The following is a 12,713-nucleotide window of genomic DNA, read 5'->3' as shown; positions in this document are numbered from 1 at the left end:
CTGTATAGAATTTTACAGCCGCTGTTCCCTTTTGCCTTTGCATCCCGCGGGGGGATTGGCAGGCTCACGCGTCTCCCGGGACCGGGGGGGACCGGAGGCTCTGTTGCCTGGGCAGCGGGCAAGCGAGCCTGGACTCAGGCGACGCGCGGGACAGTCTCCGTGCGCCGGCATCCCTGAGGTCCCCAGCCCTCGCGGCGGCGGCGGCGGCGGCGGCCAAGCGCCGAGAAAACTGGGCCGGGCGGAAGAAGTCGAGGCCGAGGTGTTTCCGGTTCCGGTGTCAGTTCGAGGCGCCGCCGCCGCCGCAGCTGCTGGAGCCGCGATGCCTAAAGGAGGTGAGGGGCGAGCGCGCGTGGCCCGCGGGCCTCGAGGGGCTGCCCGAGTCCCGCTCCCGCTGTTCATTCAGCCCGCGGGCGTCTCGGAGAGTGGCGTAGAGGGAGAACGTCCGCGCCGGCTGAGGGCCAGGTTTGGGCCTCGACGCCCAGTTGTCCGGTTGGAGAAACTGAGGACCGGAGTGGCCACGAGCTGCTCCTTCGTGGGTCTGGGGAGACTCGGAGGCTCCGGGTCCTCGGCGACACGGAAGGCCGGGTCTGGGGCGCGCTTCTCTTGGCTTGGGGGATCTGGAGTTTCCTCCCGCTTCAAGGCTCGCCGGGGACTGAGTCACCGCGTCCCGCGCCTGTGCCGGGCCCGTCTGCCTTGCGCGTAAAACGTCGGCCCTCTCGAGCTCTGGGCGAGCCGGGCCTGACTAACGAGAACTAACTTGATGTTCTCGAGCATGGCAGAGCTGGTTTGGACTGCCCCTATTCGGTAGTGGCTCCATGTGTGCTTTTGAGCCAGTCGCTTCATCTCTCTCTGTCCGGGTTTTCTCATTTTGCAAACCGAGCTTACGATTGTACCTACCTCATAGTACTGGTGGGAGGCTTGAACAAGGTAATCCACGTGGAGTGCGCATTACAGCGCGGGGCGGTCGTTAAGTGCCCATTGAGCATTATTTGTAGGGTTTTGTCAGTTTCTTGGCCAGGAAAATAGAGGATCCAGGGTAGACCGGTCCTTCATTCTCTTCTCCCTAGAAGTTTTTGAGTTGAAGTCTGGCTGTGTCACTGTCTAACCTCATGGCCTGGAAGAAATCATTTAGTTCCAGCCTGTTTTTCTCATCTGAAGCACCTGGCCCATAACCCTTCTCTTGGAGCTGGAGATCTAGAGGTCATAAAAAAATAGAGCACTCCAAGTGCCTGGCTAACTCCTGGCACAGAACAGATGTTCGGTTAATAGTAGTAGCTCATGTGTCATGTTGGTTAAGATGCTTCTGCCCACAGGAAATCTACTTGGAGTTTTTTCAAACCTAAATGACTTCCTGATTTTTACTTGCAGAGATATTGGGGTTTACAGAGCTGAATCCATTTAAACTCCCCTCCCTACCGATTTCATCTGTGGTAGGAAGAGCCACATCTCTTCCATTTTTCTCATTCCTGTGTTCTGCAAAAGGAGGGTGCTGAATGAACCCTTCGGGGTCCAGAATTCTGGTTCTAAGGATCCTGTTTCATAGACACTTTGAGCCAAGGTTGGAGATTACAATTAGGAAATCCTGAATATCTTGGTTAAGCGACTTGATCTTTGGCTTGTGAAAAGCTTCATGGCAGATAAGATGTACATTTCTTGCTTGTGTCGATTTGCTTGAAAAGCAAAGGAAAGGCCTTTTAAAATTTTCAAGTATAAAATTCCCTGAGGGAAAAGAATGCACTCTTGTTGGCATTGTGTAAACGTGAAACATTTTTTTAAAGGCAGGAAGAGCTTTTAATAAGAGTTATGGTAGGCCAGACTAAGGTCAGTTTCCCCTAACCAGGTGTGTGGGATGAGAGCCTACAGTAGCCAGTTTTGAGTTGTGAGTACTGCCTGGAATATTAAGAGGGCAAGAAAGGGTGTTGGGTTTTTTTAACGGCAAGCTTGCTCTTTCACAATAGGACTTTTCATGGGCATAGACTGAGACACCCCTGGGAACCCAGGTAGTCATTAAAAATGGGTGGTTGTGGTCTTTAGCTGCCCAATTATGGCTCTGCAGCTGCTGTCTAGAAAGTAGGAGGTGGGTAGTTATGCTACTGTCTCTGGAGTCCAGAGAAGCTCTGGCTGGCTAATTACAAATTCTCTGCACTTGGTGAGACACTGGAAATCAGCTGGGCCGAAGCTTCTAGAAGAGGGGATGGATGAGGCCACAACCACGTCAACATCCTTCAGGACCACCAGAGCAGGTGCCATCCTGCTGTAAAACTGGCTGGTGGCTTTAGCAGGGTCAGTCTCTTGTCCTGATGCAAGAGGGTCGACTGTAAAGCTGATAATCTCAGATGAGCTTTAATTTACAGTTACATTTTTAACTGTTAGAAGGTAGTCGGCTTCATTTTCAACTTTTAACTTTCCCAGCTGTGCGTCCTGCTCTAAGCAAAAGAAAGTTTCCCATAGGTTTGGGGTTTTTTCTTTCTACCATACCATTTAGGTGAACCTGGAGTTCACCTAAGTTTTATTATATTCTGTGATGTTTACAGTGAATCACTGATATGGTCAGTGGCTTTGTTTTTTTTCCTCCTGCCAAAATCCTCTGTTAGAAAAGTAACAAACGTAGCATACCTTTCTGTAGTGCTTATCCAGTGCTGGGTGCTGTTCCAGAAGATTTACTAAGTTAACAGTTTCGTTCTCATGACAACTCTAGGAGATAAGGACCCACATGGAGAAACGGAGACTCAAGAGGTTAAGTACCTGCCCAAAGCGAGCAAGTGGTAGAGCTGAGATTTGAATCTTAAGTGTCTTGTCTGTAGAATGGGACCAGCTGTCACTCCTCATAGGTTTATTCTGAGGATCAGATGAGTACCTGGCTGTGACAGAACATTTGCAAGTAAAAACCCCTGTAGTCATAGCAGGGATGTGAGTGTTACATGTTCTGCCTGCATTTCGGTGTTTGGATTCTAAGGGTCCAAGAGAGTTGGCCAGTTTTTATGTGCAGTGTGCCCTCCCCCATAGCCTCCCCCCAGGTCTTATTTGTAGGAAGCTACCTGCAGCACACAGTTTGGAGCGGCCTCGGGTGGTCACATGTTGCCTCTTTTGAAGGTATGAAAGTAGGAGAGTGTAGGTTTGGGTGATGCTTGGTGAGGGGTTGGGGGTGGGGGAGGTCTCTGCAGCCTCTGATGAGAGCACCTCAAGCAGGACACAGCGCCCTGGGGCCCGCAGCCTTCCAGGAAGCCGATGCCCTCCCACCTTCCTAAACTGCCAATCATTGTACAGGGAGAAAGGGAGGCCACAAAGGCCGGGCAAGGCAGTACACAAGCCCCGAGGAGATCGACGCACAGCTCCAGGCTGAGAAGCAGAAGGCCAGGGTGAGTACGTGCCTGTTCAGGCCATTGGAGTGGCCCACGGTGGTTCCATGCCTCTATGGCGTCCCGAGAGGCCAGGCAAAGACCACCTATTCCCAGGGAGAAGTCAGCACCTGAGATTCAGGGTGGAGGTGGGGCATGGACAGCAGGCGGGTGTCCCAGAACAACCGCCGGTGAAAAGGAGAGCCATCTTCTGGAGTGAATCCATTAGAACTTCGTTCTTATAGCAGTGATTGCCTTAGTGGGTCTCTGTTCTCAGTCCTGTGTTCCGGCCTTCTGGGAGCTGTCCTTCCGCCAGCCTCAGCCCATCCACGGCTCAGGCTCCCAGCAGTCCCTGTTGGTTTGCTCTAGCCATGCCAGACCTCTTGCCAGACCCAGCGTGATATGATGCCCTATCTTCCTACACCCCCGGCAGGCAAAGTACTGTTCGTTTCTGCAGACCTTGCTGAGCGTCATCTCCTCTGTGACTCTCACTGACAGTCTTCACCCTTCCCCCTCTAGTCCAAGCTTAGGAGTTCACTCTCCTCTGTTCCTGCAGTGTTTTTTCCAGTCTATTGTCAGGAAATAGAATGTTTTCATCATCGTTGATGTCCACATCCCTGACTACACCATTAGATCTCCGCCTGGATAAGGGCCACAAAGAGCACAGTCAGGCATGATGAGTGACGCAGCTGTGAAGTGCCTGGGAGCCCCTAGAAGGGAGGGGCCGCATGTGGCTGGGGGAGAGGGGAGGAGGGCTTGACGGAGTTGCTGGCAGCTAAGCAGGACCTTGGAGAATGTGTGGGCCAGTGCTAAGGCTGGAGGACCTACTGTTTTTGTTAGGCATATTTTTGGCGGGAAAGCAATAAAGGTGGAAGGAAGCAGCATGTTGGGTGTTGTGTTAGGAAGCCAGCGCAGCGAGGCTTCTGCATGGGCAGGTCAGAGTGGCTGGCCTGCCACTGGCTGTGGGAGTGGAAAGCAGGGAAGGACTTGCCCAGGAAAGCAAGTACCATTTGGCAGCTGCACGTGGCAGCTGGGGAAGGAGGAGGGGCGCTGAGCGGGACTGTGGTTTCCAGCCCCCAGCTGAGTCTTCCTGACCCTGGGAGATGAACTTCTCACCGAGAAGGGCTTTCAGGCTGTGGGGCCGAGTAGATAGGCTGCCTCTGACCCAGGTCCCCTTCTAGGGGCCAGGGTCGCAGAGTAGGACCTTGTCCTACTTGGTCCCAGCCTTCTGGGGGGCTCAATTTTTCTGGGTCCACAGTCTGGAGGTGGTGGGAGCAGGGGTCACAGTCTAGGGGGTTTGTGCATTTTTGATTTTGCAGGTTGTCCATTTCTGAAACAGGAAGAAGAGGAGCAAGAAGAAGGTGGAGATGGGGCTGCAGGTGACCCCAAAAAGGAGAAGAAATCCCTAGACTCAGATGAGAGTGAAGATGAAGAAGACGATTACCAGGTACTGCGTTTGGCGGGGGCCTGGGACTTGGACTCACTCAGTCAGCAGACGTTGATCAAGTGCTTGTTGATTACCATTTCTAGTTGTAGATGTGGACAGAGTCCTTGCTCTTAAGGGGTTATGTTCTAATAGGGAGTTACAGACAAAAAGGAAATAAACAGACAACAATTTTAAGTAGTGGCGGGTATTGTGAACAAGAAGTAGTAGTAGTAGCAAAGTGGTGTGTGGTGAGGATGCAGCTTTTAAACTGAGATCTGAAAAACAGGCTAGAGCCAGGCGTGTGAAAATTATCGTGCAGAGCAGTCAGGGCGGCTGGATTGGCAAGCTCAGAGGGCCTGGGGTGGGAACAGGAGCAGCAGGAGGCTGCTGGGGGTGTGCCTTCGTGGATATGAAGAGGAGTGGCTAGGGAGGAGCGAGGAGCGGTTGGCAAGGGCAGCTCCCATGTGGCGCTTGAAAGGGTTTGGGTTTCACTGTTGTGGGTGGGGGGCAGCTGGTGGAGCCTTAAAGTGGGAGGGAAAGATGACTAGATTTGCTTTTAAAAGGTGGTTTGGGGGTCGCATGGGTGGCTCAGCAGCTCAGGTCATGGTCTCAGGGTCCTGGAATCGAGCCCTGCATCTGGCTCTCTGCTCAGCAGGGAGCCTGCTTCCCCCACTGCCCCTTCCTGTCTCTCTGCTTCCTTGTGATCTCTCTCTCTGTCCAAAAAAAAAAGTTGTTTTGTCTTCTCTGCAGAGAGTAAATCATAGGGTGTTGAGGTTATAAGGGAAATGGCAGTAGGTCTCCAGACAAGAAACTGTGGCTGGTGTTGGGATGGTGGCAGTGGCAGTGGAGACAAGCAGGCAGATTCACACCGTGTTTTAAGAGTTGGATTCATTGGGGTTTGCCGAGGGAAGGAGGCATACGGCTGTGGCCTAAGGATGGTCGGAAGGAGCGGGGTGCGTGAGGCACGTTCACTTCACGATGTCACAAAGCAAGTGGAGGCGTTTGCAGGTAGCTGGATTGGACATTGGTGTCTGGAGCTCTGTGTCGGATTGGTTACTGTTTGGAAACTGTCTCCTTGGTCACTTAAAGTGTGGGTTGACAGGGCCTGAAACTTGCACCCAACCTGCTACATTGAGGACTTGAGCTCTTGGCTGAACTTCCTCCAGGGGAGGTAGAAGGGGCAGGTTCCTCGATCCCATAGGTTTTGATCTCATGGCTCATTCTCAAGTCACTTAGGTCCCGTCAGCGGGGAGGGCTAGCAGCTGGAAAGCGAGCTGGAAAGGGTCCTGACGCCCTTGGCCCGGCCTGCATCAGGGATCCAGCCGTGCTTGTTGCCGTCAACCGTGGGATTCCATGAAAAGCTGCTTGGGGCTGCGGGTGGTGGGGGGGGGGGCGGGTGCTGGGCTTGCAGTGGGGACATAGTGCTGTGTGCTGAGAGCTTGTGAGTTGGGCTTGGACTCTCAGCTCATCTGCTGTCTACTCCCTGGTTGGCGTTAGGCAAGTTAGTCCTGTGTCTCTGTTCTGTAACCTGTGAAACAGAGAGAGTAATCCCCAGTTGCTGGGACCCCGCACAGGTCGGGCTCTGGTCCTGTGCACTCGCTGTCCTCGTACCTCCCAGGCTGCTGGCAAGTCTGCTGAGTGCTGTTCCCGCTAGGAGGCTCAGGCTGAGCATCGTGTTGGGACAGGGCTGGAGTAGGAGCTTGTCCCTGTCTGGGGGAGCTGTTGGGAGATTGTGGGAGTGGCCCTCAGGGGCTCTGCAAGACCAGACGTCTCCAACAGCCACGTTCTTGTCCTGTCTTAGCAAAAGCGCAAAGGCGTGGAAGGGCTCATTGACATCGAGAACCCCAACCGGGTGGCACAGACAACCAAAAAGGTCACACAACTGGACCTGGATGGGCCCAAGGAGCTTTCAAGGAGAGAACGGTAATTTCTACTGCTGGGCCTTGGGACCTGGGCCCTTGGACCAGGGGCTGGTGTGCTGGGGGTGGGGGGTGGGGTTTGGGGGTGTTTGAGGCCCAGTTCCCCTGCCCTTGCCTCCTGGGCTCTGAGGTTTCCAGTGGCTGGGTCGGGGCTCCAACTTCAGCCTTTAGATTTGTTTCATCTCATTCTCTAAAGGCTCTATAGAAACTTCTCCAAAGGGAAGGCCTGGGTGGCTCAGTTGGTTAAGCAGCTGCCTTCGGCTCAGGTCATGGTCCCAGCGTCCCGGGATCGAGTCCCACATCGGGCCCCTTGCTCGGCAGGGAGCCTGCTTCTCCCTCTGCCTGCCATTCTGCTGTCTGCCTGTGCTCGCTCTCTCTCCCTCTCTCTCTCTGACAAATAAATAAATAAAATCTTTAAAAAAAAAAAAAGAAACTTCTCCAAAAACACAAAAATAATTTTTTCTCACCATTAGGAACCCAGCAGGGAAAAAACAGAACAACAGATTCAGACTTGAATGTTGCACTTGAAGTAATGCCCAGGAATACGGAGGGCTCTGCTATGGTCCCTTTCTCCAGAGCGCCCTACTCCATGGACACTTCCCTTACCCCAGCCTGATCTGACCATTGTTGGCCCACATTCTGTGGTGTCACTGCCACGGGGTGAGGTAGAAGACAGCATAGGGCGGAGAGGTCTGCTGGTTGCTCCTTAAGTCCCAGGTGGAAATGGAGCTGCAGACAGCTTCCTCTTGGGTTGTGTGAGGGTCTCGGTCCAGTGCTGGAGTGCTCTGCACACTGCCGTTCCTTGACAAGTAGTGCCCTAACTCTGGATGGGCACCAGCTGACATCAGAGGCCTTACCAGAGATTGAAGTCCTTTAGGGAAAGCTCTCCTATCTTTCTTTCCTTCCTGGGCTGCTAGGATTAAATCTGTCTTCCTGTGCTAACTCCATGATGACTGAGGGGTCTTTGAAAACCCCACAGGGAAGGCTCATGGGCTTAGGGTGTGATTAGAAGCTGCTAAGGATTCCAGCCTTCCAGTAGGTTCCCTCTCACCAGTAAAAAGGGGGTGCTTTTGTTACCCCTGCTTTTTGAGGTTGTAGAGTGAAAGCCATGAAGGCCAACTTCCTTCCTGGCACTCAGCCTTCACTGAGGGGGCTTTGCAGAGCTTTGGATAGCCTTGCTCATCATCCCAGATGCCTCCTGGACATACTGCTCACCCCCCGCCCCCCGCCAGGTTGGCTTTCTACTGCTTGGCTTAGAGGCTCCTGGTTCTGCACCTACCTCCCAGGGTAGGACCTGCTGAGCTAAGAGATATTCAAGTCTCATCTCTGTAGCATGTGTTTTTCCAGAGTCTCCTGGGCAAGACATCTGCTTATCTGACTTCTGGTGGCTGGCCTTCTCTCCTGTCGGGCCAGGTCCCAGGCTTTGTTTCTTATTAGCCAGTGCAGTGTGCTGTGAGGGCCCCTGGGAGGCCAAGTCCCTCCCTCGGGCTCCTGCTAGGCAGGACTTCCCGGCCCCCTCCTCTAGTATTTGGCTTTTCCAGGAACCTGGCATTAGTGGGACCATCCAATAGCGCAGTGAAAAGTGTGCCCACTCCGGTTCAGAATCTCGGGCCTCGGAGGACGATCCTCAGAGGGAAGCTAATGACCATCACCTCTCTCTCTGCCTGGTGGGTTGGTGACTGACACCTTTGTCCTGTGGCAGTCTAGCTCTCATTCCCACACCCTCCTTAGTGGGGGCTCACACTCCAGAGGGCAGCCTCTTACACATCTGGGCTGCCCTGATTGAGACCTTGCTGTGTTCTGTTGACCTGTGATTGGGTGGGCGTGGTTCCCATCTGTGGCTCCTTGGTCCACTCCCTTCTCTGCCCTCAGAATGTGATTTCCAGTGCCTGCCTTCTCTTGCTCATCTTTGGACACACTGTTCACTCGGTGTTTGGTCCACCTTTCTCACTGTGGACACCAGATCCTAGTCAGCACCTCCCTTCCCCCCAACATGGGCATTGTTTCCTCTCTGCCGAGCTCACACCATCCTCTGCTGTCTGTCTGGGAAAGCTGCTGCACCACTCGAACTTCCTCCAGCCCCTCAAGTCTGTCCGTCAGAGGTCCAGCCCTCTGCCTCTGCTTGTTTGGTGAATGTCCATCATGGAGGGGGCACACGGAGCCAGGGTGCCTGCCTTCACTTGGGCCCCGGGCCTGAGGACTTGGCTTCTCTTCTGGCTCCCACATTCAGCTCAGCTGATAGTGGTGGGGAAGATGTCCCGTCTGACACCATTTTATCCACACAGAGAAGAAATCGAGAAGCAGAAAGCAAAAGAACGTTACATGAAGATGCATTTAGCTGGGAAGACAGAGCAAGCCAAAGCTGACCTGGCCCGGCTGGCGATCATCCGGAAACAGCGGGAAGAGGCCGCCAGAAAGAAAGAAGAAGAGAGGAAAGGTAAGTCCGGAGCTCGCGTGGCTGCCTGACCAGTTCCGAGCAAGCCACCATCCCTGCACTTCATTGTCCTCGTTGTGGGACGGGATGGGGATGTGTTGTTGAGTAGAGACCCAGCCTGCGAGTACATGCACGTGCCTTTTTCGCTGCCAGCGGAAGTGGGTGTTCCTGCCCCCCACGTCCTAGGGTGCTGGGAGGGTCCGGCAGCAGCCAGGATTCAGACAGGGAGCACAGCAGCTGTGGAAGCCTTGGGGATGCAGCTAGGGCAGACCTTATGAAAGTGGGACCGTCCCGCCAAGTTATCTGGTACCTTGTTGAGTGCGGAGAGCTGCCTCGGGTAACCGCTGTCCACCTGAGGGGCTTGAGAGGGTAGGCCAGGGTGGGCTGGATCTTACCGTGCAGACCTGGATGAAATCTGACCCAGTTGTCCCTCTTCCCGCATGCTCTCCCTCCTGTGGGGTCAGAGGTTGGTGGCGGGAGCTGTGGGGAGTTGGTCTGGTTTATAGGAGCGTTTGACTCATGACTTCCCTTCTCCTGGTCTTACCTACCCTTTGTACGTGTGGGACCACAAGAGCCCTTAGGGATCTGCTATCCAGCCCCTCACCAAATCACAAGGAAACCGAGGTCCGGAAGGGGGAAGCCGGCTGCCGCAGGGTTGTCCCCACACTGGCGATGGCCTGCTGTCCCAGCTCTCCACTGGTAGCTCTGGCCTTACAGTCCCCAAGCTGGAAAGGCCTCAGCATGTTGTTGCTGAGGCTGCAGCCCCCACACGGAGAGGGTGCAATTGCGGGGTTCTGCTTGGGGTGGGGTTAGAGTCCTTTTTGCCCAGCAGGTCGTGTGGTGGGCCTGTGTCGGGGCAGCCACCCGGACGTGAGGGGAACGTCTGGACACCAGGGCGCAGTGGCTCCTGCAGGAACCCTCTGCTGCCTGAGGCTGTTCCTCCTCTGCCGGCTGAGCCCACTGGCCAGAGTGTTTTCTGTGGTCTTCGAGCCCCCTGGTGCTGTGCTCCCGGGGTGTGGGGGGCGTGTTTGGATCCCACGTGGTTTCGCCTTAACACCTGCGCTTCCCTTCCTGCCCTCAGCAAAGGATGATGCGACTTTGTCGGGAAAACGGATGCAGTCGCTGTCCCTGAATAAGTAGCACGGCCTGCGGGAGGAGGCATCAGGGATCCGGCCGCACCGCCAGGCCCTCTGCCGAGTCTCGCCTGCCCCGTCCTGGCGCCGCCGCAGCCCCTCACAGCAAGGAGCCCCCGCAGCCTGGGGCCTCCTCTTCATCTTGGCACAGAAATCGTTTGGGGGAATGGTGGGGAGGGCTGGGGGGAGGGGGCGGCTGCTCTCTGAGACAGAAAGATGCGGGACAGCATTTCATATGTAACCATTCGAATGTTTTTGCTGTTTTTAGAATTCAGAACTCTTGTTGGGGGTGCCTGGGAGGTGGGGTGAGAAGAGCTTCCATTTGTCCTGTAGGTTGCACGGTAGGGGCTGATTGTGTGGGGGCAGCCGCCGACAAGTTTGCAACAACCAGCCCCGGTCTGAGTTGCCTGGGTGCTCCCTCAGAGGGGCTGTCGTCTGGGAGCCCATGCCCTTGGGTCCCTGAGGGTCATGGTTCGTCCCCAGCAAGTCCCCTCTGCCCTTCCCCACCCCATCCCCACCCTTCTGGCCAGTGCTAGGGCCCATTCTTAACCCTCCCCATTGATCATTTCAAGAAATCTCTGTTTACTGTGCAGCACCCAGGCAAAACATACTCCACAAGTCCAACTTGTATATTTGGCAGATTAAAACTTGACATTATCGTAATATTTGTTCTGTGATGCATTTTTGGGCCCTTGTGTCTGGGCCCTTTTCACCCGGCAGGGCATAGTGTTGCTTTCGGGCAGGTCGGCCCCACGAGGACTGGGTACCACCCAGCTGCGTGTGGGGCCTGGTCCCTGGGCATCTGAGCTGGGAGACACCTTGGGGTACAGAGTTAGTCCCTCCCGCCCTTTAACCCAAGTGTGGTGGACCCTAAGCCAGAGTGGCCAGGGCCCAGTCCACAGTCTACTACAGTAGCACCACGCCTTCCTGCCTTGCCCTCCAGGTGTCCTGGTGTTCACAGTCTCAGGATTTCAGTGCTGGGAGGAAGCGTGATTGCCAGGCATGACCTCATGCCATCCTTACTACCCTGGACGGAGGGGATGGCGGCAGGGAGTCGGGCTTAGCACCATCATGTGAGCCGCCTGCAGACTTGGCCACTGTGGCTGCCCCTTCTCCCACACCCCTTCCTCAGGGGCACTCCACCTTGTGAACACCAGCATCCTTTGTGTACGGTCCTGAGAGGTCAGCACCCGGTGCCAAGAAGGGGTCTGGCCTGAGGTCAGAAAGATTTAGTGGCAGAGATGGAATTGGGCCCCTGACTTCTAAGGACTCCTGCCATGTCCCCTGGCCTTGACCATGCTGGAGCTTGGCAGCCCCAGGAGCCCCTGAAGGGGTTCCACAGCTGCCAGCATCTGCAGAAAATCCCTGACCCCAGACCTAAGGAGTGGGACTGACCCTGAGTTTGCCCAGGAGGGCAAACTGCCCTGCCCTGGAGGTCGTGCGGCAGCTGTTCCAGGTCGGTGCCGTGAAAATGGTGGTTCTCAGAGAAGACAAACAAGAAGGTGATGGCTGTCTGGAAGCTCATGGACAGAGTACCCTGTTGTTGGCTCTGGGGGCTGCCGGCCGGCCGAACTGGAGCCGCACAGGGTGGTAAGGAGGTGGCCTCCAGCGTGCTGGCAGCCAAGAGTTTGCAGGAGTGGCAGGGCCAGCAGGGCTCCCTGTGTGCCCAGGACTTGTCCTTGTCTGGCTGGACCTTGGTGTGAGACTGGAAGGCAGGACGTCCCTGCTGCAACCAGAAGCCAGCCTCTGAGTGGTCATACAGATCTCACCGGTGTACCCGAGTGAGGTGTCAGCAAGACTTCTGGCGTGAAGCATGTCCTTTCCCGCTCAGCTAGCGACCGGACCCACGTCGAGTATCTCTCAGCAGGTGTCCCTCCAGTGGGGCCTGGAAGTCAGACCTGAGTTTGGATCCTGGCTCTGCTGCATCCTGCCCACGAGGCTCTGAGGAGGTAACTTCTTTCTCTGGTATTCAGTTTTCTCTTAGAAAGGGGTAACAAGGGGCGCCTGGGTGGCTCAGTGGGTTAAAGCCTCTGCCTTCGGCTCAGGTCATGGTCCCAGGGTCCTGGGATCGAGCCCCACATCAGGCTCTCTGCTCAGCGGGGAGCGTGTTTCCTCCTCTCTCTCTCTCTGCCTACCTGTGATCTCTATCTGTCAAACAAATAAATTAAAAAAAAAAAAAAAGAAAGAAAGGGGTAACAAGGCCGCTCTTTTTTTCTCCCCCCAGAGATTTGAGAGAGAGAATGCGCATGGGAACAGGGGCACAGGGGGAGAGAGAGAATCGCAAGCAGGCTCCACACACAGCCTGACACAGGGCTCGATCTCACGACCTTGAGATCATGACCTGAGTCGAAAATCAAAGATGCTTACCTGAGCCCCCTGGGCACCCCAAAGCCTTCTCACAGTGGGGAAACAGTGACTCTGGTGTATTAGGATTTTCCGTGTTGTGTTCTCCTGCACTCACCC

At 55.0% G+C, this 12,713-nt stretch overlaps 1 protein-coding gene across 1 annotated transcript; it reads left to right on the top strand.

Annotated features, from left to right (window-relative positions):
• Positions 1 to 195: 195 nt before the first annotated feature.
• On the top strand, positions 196 to 10,913 carry PDAP1 (PDGFA associated protein 1). Its single transcript, XM_032328480.1, has 6 exons — positions 196 to 332; positions 3,268 to 3,359; positions 4,678 to 4,785; positions 6,566 to 6,687; positions 8,969 to 9,120; positions 10,199 to 10,913. The coding sequence occupies exons 1-6, from the start codon at positions 320 to 322 to the stop codon at positions 10,255 to 10,257; spliced, it is 546 nt and encodes a 181-aa protein (XP_032184371.1). The 5' UTR covers positions 196 to 319; the 3' UTR covers positions 10,258 to 10,913.
• The last annotated feature ends 1,800 nt before the right edge of the window (positions 10,914 to 12,713 follow it).

Source organism: Mustela erminea, chromosome 20 (genome assembly GCF_009829155.1).
Source record: "Mustela erminea isolate mMusErm1 chromosome 20, mMusErm1.Pri, whole genome shotgun sequence".
NCBI lineage: Eukaryota > Metazoa > Chordata > Mammalia > Carnivora > Mustelidae > Mustela > Mustela erminea.
Note: the sequence above shows the minus strand (reverse complement) of the source record. Positions and strands in the feature narration are given on the sequence as shown.